The 12297-nt window shown below is 46.4% G+C and overlaps 1 protein-coding gene across 1 annotated transcript in view; it reads right to left on the minus strand.

The window, feature by feature from the left end:
* ILF2 (interleukin enhancer binding factor 2) overlaps positions 1-12297 on the minus strand; it is a 104161-nt gene that overhangs the window by 50402 nt on the left and 41462 nt on the right. Inside the window, exons 10-11 of the mRNA XM_085848684.1 lie at positions 12044-12131; positions 5903-5964 (exon numbers count right to left, since the gene is read on the minus strand). Of these exons, the coding sequence (XP_085704810.1) occupies positions 5903-5964; positions 12044-12131 (150 nt within the window). The remainder of the gene's footprint in view (positions 1-5902; positions 5965-12043; positions 12132-12297) is intronic.

The following is a 12297-nucleotide window of genomic DNA, read 5'->3' on the forward strand; positions in this document are numbered from 1 at the left end:
AATTTTTTGTGATGTGTTCATTGAAATCTAATTATGGCAGATGCGTTTTACGCTTAATAGTTTATTTCATAAACAAATATCCATGACGATACCTGCTGGTGCCGATGTGCTCGCCGATCCAAAAAAATTATGTAATTCGCGAACGGAAATCGGCCACGTCTGCTGCATCAAGCGCACGTGCTTGGTTCCCTTGGCATGACTTTTGAGCGCGCTTTCGCCCATGTTCAAAATATCTACAGCTTTCTTGCACACATGACATCTTGCTTTGTGGATTGACACCTTTTCTCGCCAATCCCTATAGTCGGGATGGTTGAGCCACCTGGTGTTGAAATAACAAACTTTGGACATTTTGCTTCTCCGCTCTGCAGCCGTAAAGTTTCTCCGCACAGAGACGTTCATGCAGTTACTCAATAATGAAGTCAATATGATACTGACAGGAAGATTATGGCAGCGTCATCGATCAACAGCCAATTAATTGTTAGAGCATATATTTCCAATGCTTTTCATTGGTTGATATTTTACGACACTTTACCTCCGCATACAGAATCAATGAACATAACCCTAATCCAGGTCAATCAATCCTTTGGCGGAAAAATGACCGATGTCGGCTTATTTTCTTACAAAAAAAAAAAAAGAGGATAGAAATATGTAAGAGACAGTGCACACAAAAAGGTTTATTTTCCAGGAGTTTCCAAAGGTTTCAAGGAGTTTTTTTCTTTTTTCCAGGACTTTCAAGTACTGGAAAATGGAATCTTATTTCCCAGGAAATTCAAGGACTTTCAAGGAGTGTGCAAACCGTGCATGAAACCTTGCAGCCTGAAACTTTACATTCACACAAAGAAAACTACAAGGAAGTACATGACTGAAAATTGGGTGTTTGGGTTAATTAAAACACCCTTTTGAAGATAATTAACGGCCTCATAAAATTCTATCCTTTATCAGGTGCCATCCTCGGCAACCTCGCATTCTGGGGTCTTAAGGCGTATCCTGGGTTACCTCACTGGGGTCTGAAGCCGCCATGTTTTTTGGCCTGCTCAACCATATCTTGACTTGGAACAGGCCGCAACAATTTCTTAACGATGACCCCCCCCTCCCCCACACACTTTCCTCACTCATATTATCGAATGTCTGCTCATCGTGGCTACGAATCGTTGCATAAAACTCCTTTGTAGGTGCTATAATTTTAAAATTAGGAGCTTGCGGCGATTTCATGCAGTATGTGATGCAATTTTCCACGATCTACTTTTATGGACAAATTAAAGTATATGATCGAAATATTATTCCGGCTTGGAGGATCGGATATCGGCTGGACTAAATATGTGTTGAAATCTGATAATTCAAAGAATTAACAAGTCTTACAACTACACCAATATACCTATTTACTTTAAGCAAGCAAGGCTATGTTTATTCATTCTCCACATGAACAAAAGAAAATGTGAAATTTCCAAAGCATTAAACTTATCCTTTTCTCCCGTTTGGAGAATTATATTTAGTGAACAAAAGATTTAGGAATGTGCCAAAATTAACCAGCTTCATAGAGTTATATGATTTAATGCATTCACTGTGAGACCTCGTGCCCTGTCCCCCAGAGAGACTGCCAATGCAGAGCGTCTGCCAGATCTGTGTTTATATTGTTGAAGGGTTTGTGTGGTGCTCTGCAAGGAATCAAAGCAAATCTGGTGAAAAATGGACTTTTAAAAATAAAGTTATACCATTTACGCAGATGTACTATGTGACGCGTGAACAGACAAGCAGGGAACGTGGTGGATTATCTGCAATGTTCACATCACGGGCAATAAAACTTTGTGATGCCTCCAGGGTCGTTCTTCGTTAAACAGCAACTCTTTTGTGGATAAAATCATTAATTGAACAAATTCATTGAATGTCTTAAACTGCTGTAGGTGCAGTGAAGAGCGGCTTAAAAGTTAAAGGGATCCTATATGGTATGCAGCCACAACCTGGCCAAGCGCTCCTTATCAACCATATAAATGAAGTGCTTGCTTGAGTGCTTAAGGCACTTGCCGAGTGCCCAACAGTCGATAGCGGTACAATTAGTCTCCCAATCAGGATGTACAGTCGGCAGTTGATGCAAGGTAGAGGTACATTATTTACAAAGCTTATGTTGTTTCTCTGTGATTATCAAAGCAAAATATATTTGATAACACCCGATTTCCAAGCCGTTTGCTGAATGAATGCGTTTTCTAAAGTGAAGAGCCAAATGTTTTTTTCTACCCGTCATATGACGATAGGCAGCTGTTTGTAAAGATTAATGTGTATGCACATCTCCATGAAAAGTCTATAAGGCAACATTGTTTTTATAATTTGTTTCTTGAAATTCCCCCAAGACAAGGGTGAAAGCTACTCAAGGTTTTTGGGTTGTATAGTCAGAAATGTAGTTGGTAATCACACCGACTCCAATCTGCCGATTCATGAAGAATTGCCGATATCGGCCAAGCACCAATACTGTGTGCGTCTGTGTGTATGTGTGTCTGTGTGCATCTCCCCTCTTTCTGTCCCCTCTCCCTGTCTTCCCCCTCTCTATCACACACATTCCTCGCTCCTAGTACAGAGCAGCACCCTCGCACACATCTCTCTCTGTCCTGTCTCGGACGCGTCAGGGCGGTGTTTGTTTGTCTCTGGATCTGTCCAGGTAGTATATATTTTATGACCGGTTAGATTCGTTCGAAAATGGATTTTAGACATTATTTTGTTTCCATCTTCAATGTTATTCCATGCAGAAGCATTTTTATGAGACAGTCGGAATCGTAATTAAGGCTCCACCGCATATCTGCCTTCTCTTCCTCTCACCTCCCTGCTCTTTCCCCCGTCCACCTCCTCGCCCTATCCCCCTCCCCCCTTCCAACTCCTCGCCCTTTCCGCCTCCCCCCACCTTCCACCTCCTCGCCCTTTCCCTCCCCCCACCTTCCACCTCCTCCCTTACACCTCCTCACCCTTACCCCCCCTCCACACCACCCCCCTTCTCTTTCTACCTCCTCACTCTCCCCCCTTTCATATTCCTGTCAGCGAAGTGACGGGTGGTATTTGCAAGTAAAAAAAATAAAGGACAGACGGAATGAGAAAACAAAAAACAGAACAGATCCTCAGGTCAGTAGCACTAAAACCTTGGAGTAGGGATCATATCTAAATAAAACAGTGAAAACATACACGTATGTGTCTATCATGGTTCACCTGGAAGGCAAAAGCCTTCACGAGGCTGACTTAATGGGATCACTTCATCTTGCATACCATTCAATTGACGGCAGTATGGGAGGAAATATGCAGCATAAATAATTCACCCATTTTTATTCTATTTCCAATGTTTGCCAGTATCACTCACACTTTGTACCACACTTAGGGAGATGTCAGGTGTAATATTGTGCTGTTGCTCCTTTAAGCAAGGGCATGATCAATTGTAAATATCGTCATTGGGTTTAATTCAGGGCATTGGGCTGGCCACATCAGATTTTAACAATTGTTATCCTCAAACTAACGGATACATCAGTAAGGCAACGCTTGGAGCCAGCCAGAAGAGATAAAGGTCCTTATTGTCCCAGAGCATACAAGATGCGTTCAAAAACGTAAAAGTCCTTTGTATGACTTTGACTGGGTTTAAACCACTGGCCTCCCAGACTCAGAGCTGACACTAACCATTATGTGAAAAACTTGTAGGGATTGCTCCCTCATACAACTATGGGTATGAATACAATTGAGCCTCAAAGTGTCTATCAAATATTTATGCTCCAAATAAATTGCATGGTGGCCGACTGCCCGTGTTGGACAAAAGTGCATCCTCGTATTGTACAGTTGGCAAACGGGAAGCTGATTTTAATTGTGGACATGAGTCCCTTGAAGATGACCTCATGACAGTACAGTCAGTGGATGTGACTGACCCACCATCTGTTTCCCACGTTAAGGCATTGATCATGGAGGATCGTTGCATCAATGTCCCTGACATAACCACATGAGCAGTGTTTTCACCATCATCTACAAACACTTTGTCATGTTTAAGGTCTCAGCAAGGTAGGTCCCCCAAAACCTCAGCACTTGTAATTGATCAGAAATGACCTGGCACATAACGAGAGCTTCTCAAACCGTTCCAAATATGTTCTGCCAACTCTGTTGCTCATCTGGTAACTAATTAGAAAATGTAACTTTATCATTGGGATAATTAAACCAAATGGGGACAAATGCAATGAAAACATGAAGGAAAACCGCCACCCAATGAATTTCCGACCCAGTACGAAGCTGGAAAGTTCATGGCCATGGTTTCCTGCGATGCCAAGGTGATCCCGCTGATTGACTGAATGCCTCAAAAAAACAGAAAGACAATTTTGAGTTTGTGCATTGACAGATGAGCAGAGGCAAATATGCAGAATTTAAGGAAAGTTTTGGGATACCAACAACTCCGGTTCATGTCTTTGAAACATCATGGGGAATCTATCCACATGGCTAAAACGAGGGTATATCTAAATAATTATGACTGTTATGTGGAGGGGAGGGGCGACTGATCCATAGCTAGATTGTGGTAAGTATAGTATGGTCTGTGTGCTTCAAGTAGGTTAGATTGCCATGTAACATGGACCTGACAGAGTAAGTCATTTGTTAAAGATGATGTTGAGGAGGCAGCATGTGTTATTTATAGACAGGATAGACAGAATAAGGTTGTAAAATGTCTAACCTTCTGAAAGGTGAGGCCAGGTGAGGATTCAGAAGTTTCAAGGCACATATAAGAATCTCTGCAGGACTGTCACGATCTGTATGGCCAATGTGTGTGAGCCATGGTAGCGAAATAGGCTGTTTATCTCAGAAGAACACTGGAAGACTGTTTTTTTGTTTTTTGGGGAGACCGCCCCATGGGTGGGATGGCCCCGAGTATGGACCTGCCACAATGATCAAGAAACGTGGCAGGAAAAGGCAGCCCCGAAGTACAGAGGGCAGAACAGAGCCATGGGGGTTGGAGCAAGACACACACAGAGAGTTGGAGGTTAGAGCTCAACTTTAAGCAACTAATCATCTCTCGCGTTAGCTCTGTTTGGCCACCATCTTTTCTCTCCTGGTCTTCCACCGCTATATCTTCTGCCATGTCTTCTTCTTACTTTGACCGGATCGTTCCTGTGACACTGCCCGTTTAACTGTGTGCCAGCGACCTGCATATACCAGTTGCTTTGTGCCATCCAAGACCTTGCTTTCCCCATTGTTCTTCGTGTGAATTGGTATAGGCAGCGCCATAGCAGGGTATATATAATTGTACCTTGTACACAAGTTTGCTTGCCTGCTCAATTCCTATATGTGTTCATTGATCGCTTGGTTCGTACCGTTTATGGTAGCACCTCATCTACCCGCTTCCCTGTACTTTTCTTTAAAAATAAACACTTCAAAAGGTAAGAAAACGTGTTCGAGCCATCTGCTTCCCATGTATGTGTCATCAATTTTGGCTCATTTGGGCAACCAAGGGGAACGGTAAAGATAAATAATTAAATGCAGTAAAAGATGACAGGCTGAGTCAACTCACCTGGTGTTATTTAACAGCATGACAGGGGCTCAAACTCAAGACACTAAGATATTAAGGCAGCCACCATAACTATTAAGCAAACACCAGGCTTACTTGAAATAATCTTCAAAGATTACTCTGGTTAGAATTGCTATGTCAATAAGGTAGCATGCAAAAGGATTGTAATTGTAATTTGGAGTGTCGTCCCTGTACCCCGGAACTGGAAATGTAATGGGCAGTGGGCTTGATAAACAAGTTATGAGCAAAAAAGAAGGTCAAAGTACATATTCAACCAATGTTAACTTGTGTCCCAGTTTATCGAAGTGACATAGTGAAGCTGCCCTGAAAAAGTCTCACGAATAAATCAAACAAATCAGTAAGAAATAACCCCATGGGCAGATAGAAACAAACCTGAAGGCAGTGTTGAGTGGCAATGGCTGCCTGGATGGATTATTCATTACGGCATAGTGCGCCTGCAACAAAAATGTACAGCAAAGCAGCTTTAAATATCTAAGAAAGAAAATGCATTCGCAAAACAATACCACATATTGTTGTGGTTCTGGAAAACCACATGCCTCCAGGGCAATGGCACACAACATACAGCGATCCCAAAGCAGTTATTCCAATCGTATGTGTATTAGAGAGGCTCTTCCATATGTCTAGTGGGTAAAGGGGAAAGATGCGTTGTGTGGGACTCTGCTAGTTACAGCTCTTTAATCTTTACTATTTCTCTGTTGCACTTCTTCTTTGACACGGAACATGCAAGCAAGCATGCACGCCACTCAATAGGAATTTAGCAGACACGCGGCGAGCATCTCCAGTACGTTCATGCTGCGAGCGTCCACTGCTCTCGGGCATTTGCGTGCCAATTATCACCAAACTAAACCACACTCACCACAACCACTTCAGAAGACTAATAAAAATCCCCACAACTCGCGCTTACAAACGGGACCTTTATTCAACATCACAAGGAACCTCAATCCCATCCTCACAACACCACGTGGCAAACATCTCTCACTACAAATGCCACGTGGCCAACTTCTCTCACTGCAAACGCCACAACATGTTTTCACTGCTCTATAACCGTCGTAACTACCACATGGTCATCAAACTCTCACCATAGCCTCAAAGGACATGAAGATGCAGGTCGGGTTATTTCGGGCCATAATTCGGAGCGCGAACGTGCGCTGTAACTCATGAAGGGACCCAAGGATGGCGCACGGATTTCTCTACAATCCCACGTTGGAATGGAGGCCGGCGCACATTCGGGGCCAGAGAGCCCATTCAGAGACCGTGGCTCCACGTCGAAGCCCGGAGCTCCGACGCATGGCAAGTTCAGCGAGCAACTGAGCAACCTTTCACGTCCGGGGCCTGGCAGGGTGTGGCTACGACCGCTATGGTTCAACAGGAAAGCGCAATTTCATTTACAGCTCCGTTTGGTCCGATTATTGGCCCCTCCCCTCGTCCGGGCTCATGAAAAGGGCAGAGCGGAGCAGATCAAGGTTTGATCGTTGTTGGTTGAGCCAGAATTGCGGGGAGAGGAGCGAGAGGGCAAGCCAAAGCGAGCGAGCGCCAGTGACCCAGCCAGAGCTAGAATTGCGTTGCCAGCGTTGAAGATCAGCGAGCAGATGGAGGCGGGGAAACGCAAAGTGGAACAGTTTGGCGTCTTGGCAGATCGGCAGGAGGGCGAGCCGGATCAGCACATGCCAAACGTCGGGCCTCACCGAGGAGAACGAGCATCGGCACAGAGCGGGAGGTGCCGTGAGTCCACATGGCCAAGCGTGGGTCACACATTATTGCCACAAGGCGAAGCCGCTCCATTTCAAGAGACGCTCATTAGGTTACAGGCACTCAAACAAATAGGATAGGGACTTTCTTCTCTTTCTCTCACTCTCTCGCCTACTGTGGACGCACAAAAGAGAAATCAACGCGGGCAAAGCCCATTGTTCTTTTCAGGGCAGGAACAAAAAGAGCAAACCGAACTGACTTGCATCTCACATTTTTCTTCTCGCACTACGCCGAACACCCACGTTGCATTACTCTGCGTACCTCACACACCCACACCCGAGACACCCCCAGTATTCCTCCCACCTCATTTTTTCTTTGTTCTGGGTTACATTGACCTGCCGGCCATGCCAGGTATTGAGAGGCCGTTAATCCTCATCTGTTTCTTTCGCTCTGGTCTATCTCTAATTTTCATCAGGTGTGTGTGTGTCTGTGTGTCTGTGTGTCTGTGTGTCTGTGTGTCTGTGTGTCTGTGTGTCTGTGTGTCTGTGTGTCTGTGTGTGTGTGTGTGTGTGTGTGTGTGTGTGTGTGTGTGTGTGTGTGTGTGTGTGTGTGTGTGTGTGTGTGTGTGTGTGTGTGTGTGTGTGTGTGTGTGTGTGTGTGTGTGTGTGTGTGATTGTGCAAGTTAAGATTGTGTAAGAAATTACGGGATAACTCTGCTCTGTATACTTTTGTGGAATTGTTTGCCTTTTGCCGCACCCTACAAATTCCTCGCTTTCCCTGATGTACATTACAATAAACCCATTTATTGTGCCACATAACTCTCCTCGCATTCTGGTTTAAAATAAATGTGTTTAGAAATGTTCCCAGCTCGTTTTTGTCTTTTCCTCCATTGATCCAGGATGGTCCACACCCGAGCTTAGCCAGGACGTGATTCCCCAATAACCTGATTCATAGCCGGTAAGGACTTGGTAGTTCCGCTCGGCTGCACCTGATCCGGCAGGTAATCTGGTTAAGGCAAGTACGTACCGAGGGCACGTTCCCCGATAAGCTCACGTGTTCTTAGGTAAACAGTTTGTTATATGGAGGACCCCAAGGCACGTGGTCAAGCTATTGGCGTTTATCGACCCACCATGACATGAAGTTATTCGTGTACGACGGCCTGCGATTCCCAGTGAGTCCGGAGAGGAACCTGGGACAGCCCCACCCTCGTGGTTTCCCCGCAACGCCGGGGCAGCAACAATATGTTGGAAGCCATCCACATTTTACATGCACGTTTGGTCGATGAAGAGGGGGGGCAAGTTTGGTTTTTACATATTGTTACGGTTGTGGAAATTCGCATTACACCATAAAGAGTCCTCAGGTGAGATATATCGGTAAGTTCATGTGTAGTTAGCCCAAACCCGTTGTATAGAGGGAATATATGTGATTTATCGGGCTGCGATTCTTTGACTTAGCCGTTTTTCTTTTGCTGTCGTTATTTTGGACCAAACACCACTCCACCACCAAATCGCCACCACCCCCAAACAACTCCACCAGACCGCCACTACCTTCACCCCCACAAACCCAACCTCGCAAACATCCCCCAGCCCGCCATTCTCCAACGACGCCCAAACAATGACCTAGCATCGCGGTGGACTTCTAACCGCCTTCACATTCCTCTTCACGCCCAACATCGACCCAGCATCGCGGCAGACTTCTAACCGCCTTCACATTCCTCTTCACGCCCAACATCGGCCCAGAATCGCGGTGGACTTCTAACCGCCGGCACCTTCCTTTACGGGAGAATAGCAACTTTTCCCAGAAATTCGGATCAAGGGAGGTTCACGCCCCCTTTTCCTCCGTCCAATGGGCGAGCGTGGCTCCGCCCCCGAGGTCATTTTGATCCGAAAATTACCATACCCGCCCCTCCCTCGGGGTATAAAAGGACGCACACGGGCGGGTTGGAACGTATGTCAAGTCGGTGGAAAGGGGAAGAGTCGGAACGGAGCTCGCGGTAGCCTGGAAGCAGTGAGACGGGGAAGAGTCAGAACGGAGCTCGAGGCAGCCTGGAAGCAGTGAGACGGGGAAGAGTCGGAACGGAGCTCACGGCAGCCTGGAAGCAGTGAGATGGGGAAGAGTAGGAACGAAGCTTGCGGAGTCTGAAGGGGTCGGAGAACCGAACGGAGCTCAAGTCAGTCTGGCAGTGTCGGTGGGGCAGAGTCGGGAAACGGGTCGAGTCAAGTCAGAATTCGTCTACAGGTCAAATCAAGTCAGAGTTCGTCTACGAGTCAAGTCGGGGAAGTGGAGAGTCGAGTCGGCGCATCATCATCCTGGGCCCTATTGCCGTCTGCCTCGGAGGAGAACGAGCCTTCTGTCAGGTGCCAAGGCGATCAGCCCGCGGTCCCGAGGCCACGCCAGCAGGACGGAGCATCCACCATTCCCCTCATCGACCTCGAGCATCAACAATTTCCCCTCCCCCATAATCCGCGCTGAGATAGTGCCAGAAGCCCCGTTCGTGGCGTTGAGCGGCTACACGTGCAGGCGCAAGGTGCGAGCCGCAGACCGCATCGGGGGAGGCTCGGATTCGAGGTCGAGAACGCAACGCTGGACGATGCATTCAGGGAAGTCGCAACTTTCTTTTTCCTTGGGGTTTTTGTGTGAATGTCTGTGAGTGGCGCCTGTCTGACGATGTAGTATTGTTTGAAGTGTTGCCGTGTGTCGGTCTTTAGTTGGAATATCTCTTTTGTTTTATTGTTATTACTGTGATTGTGTATACGTGCCTTTCATTTACTTGCCTTGTATTATTATTGTGATTGAATACGTGCCTTCTGTGCTTGTCTGAGTGTGTATTAAATGTGTTTGTTCAATTGTTCATACTTTGCTTCGTCTCCTTTTTATTGACTCTCCATCCTGCATCACGTAAAGGATTGGCAGTGGGTTTAGACACCCAATAAATAATCATGTCCATCAAGGTCAGCGATAACACCGCTCTGTTATCACTGTAGCACGGAACGGACCGCTTAAGCGGTTCGTGTCCTAGGCTGACCTGCGGCAAGGTACGATCACCCGGTTAACTACCCGCGCAGGTACTTAGGTAGGTCGAGTTTGGCGAACAACCCTATCCTGCGCGGGTGGGCAATTGGCACGATCGTGGTGAGGTTAAACCCCCACCCGTGACTGGCTCCGGGCGGTAGTTCCCGGAGGGTCACAACTGAATTGTCCGTTCCGGTGGCGAGGCAGCCACTTTTCGCTACACGCGGTCGATCGCACGCCGGCGGGCGCGAATTCGCAACAATATGTTGTGCTTATTAGAGTTAAGGAAAGGAGAGGTGCACATACAAATCACAATGTATGACAATCTTTTTTTTGCCCCTTTAAGTTATTTATTTGTTTGTTTTTTTGCATAGAGTCGAGGCTCGTGGAGGAACAAGAACACAGAACAGACCAGGACATAACAATGAAAAGAACAGTGGAAATATGAGGTGAGGGAAACACAACAATAGCATGGTAGAGGAACAAAACAAGGGGACCTGGAGAGAACAACAATGGGAGGGGAATGAGGACACAAGGGGTAAACAAGCTGGATACAGGTGCAAACTATCAATCACAAAAGTGGAAGGAGAAACCGTGGAAGAAGCAGAACTGGATCAAAAGAAAAATACTCGAAGAGGAGGGTGAGAGGGGTGGGGTGGGGTAAACCTCAACTTGAAAGCAAAGAAATAGGATGGCTTGGGGAGGGTCAATGAGGGAAGAAAAGATCATGGTTATGGAAGCGGGATGGCCTGAGATAGCGGTTAACAGCTGTCTTGAAGCGCTGGAGGGAAAGCTGGCATTGAACAGATTGAGGAGGTTGATTCCACAGACGAGAGAAAAGATGAACAAGCAGTGAGCCTGGATTTTAAAAGTTGCACCAAAAGTAGGTTACTGGCAGACCGCATAAGCCCTGCAGAAGTCAGAGTGGTGGGGAGGGGGTTAGAGAATGTAAGGAGCAGAGGGTGCAAGACCAGAAAGGACGTGAGAGGACTGGAGAGGAGGAGATGGGAGGATGAGGGATGAGGCGGGATGGGGGGATATGGGAGAAGCTGAGAGGGGCGGGACAACGAGGGGGAAGCAGAGAGGGGAAGCCGAGAGGGGCGGGACGACGAGGGAAGCCGATAGGGGTGGGACGACGAGGGGAAGCCGAGAGGGGCGGGACAAGGGGGAAACCGAGAGGGGGGGACGAGGGGGAAGCCGAGAGGGGGCATATCGAAATAGCACCTCAATTCCCTGTAATCGTGATGTGCGTTTCTGATGACGAACATACGGAAACTTCCATATTGGTCGTTACAAAAGTACGGATTTCCAGAAAATACGGAAGGAATTTCACCCATGCAAACAGCATACAGGGCCGAAAATATCACAGAAAAACATGCCGGATCCGGTTCGGAAAACATTGAGGTGGTAGGAGCAGCTGTAGATCTGACCTGCACGTGGAGGAACCCCAAATCGGAAGTTGAAATATTACAAAATGTGGATTACTTCTCAGATAATACAATATGTGGATTTTGATTCCCTCATTGCCCATTGAGTGATCCAGTCCTTCTGAAGAGATAGATGTGCTTGTTGAAATCATTAAATGATGCAGAAGATATAAAAAGATGTGTTGAAACAGTTCAACCAGTCAAGGTACGGAGATGAATCCGTAAAAGAGAAGAAACAACAAACATGGAAGCAGGAAGAAATGCATTAAAGCAGGTTGTCAAATGAGTAATCAGAAAGGAAAGGTGTAGCAATTTTACAAGGTCGATGATGTGCAGGGCCAAAGGCGGAAAACGCATTGTAACATTCGCTTCATCACCATCTTACCAACAGGTCAATGATCCAAGGAGTGAGAGGCTGCAATCCTGTAAAACGATTTCTTACGTCTTTTAACAGCCGTATCAAGACTTTTATCCTGTGTGGAACAACAATCGGGCAAAACATAATATGACATCTTCGTTGTTGTAGATTCTATAAACGCGAGTATCATATTAAATTGTCTCTATCATGCAGCAGTAAATACATCATTTCAACAGTGACTGTTGAAAGCAAGAAGGCTCTGTGCTGCAGTCAAACACATG

This window comes from Eptatretus burgeri, chromosome 12 (genome assembly GCF_056783735.1).
Source record: "Eptatretus burgeri isolate ZD-2024b chromosome 12, Ebu_testis_v1, whole genome shotgun sequence".
In the NCBI taxonomy this organism is placed as follows: Eukaryota; Metazoa; Chordata; class Myxini; order Myxiniformes; family Myxinidae; genus Eptatretus; species Eptatretus burgeri.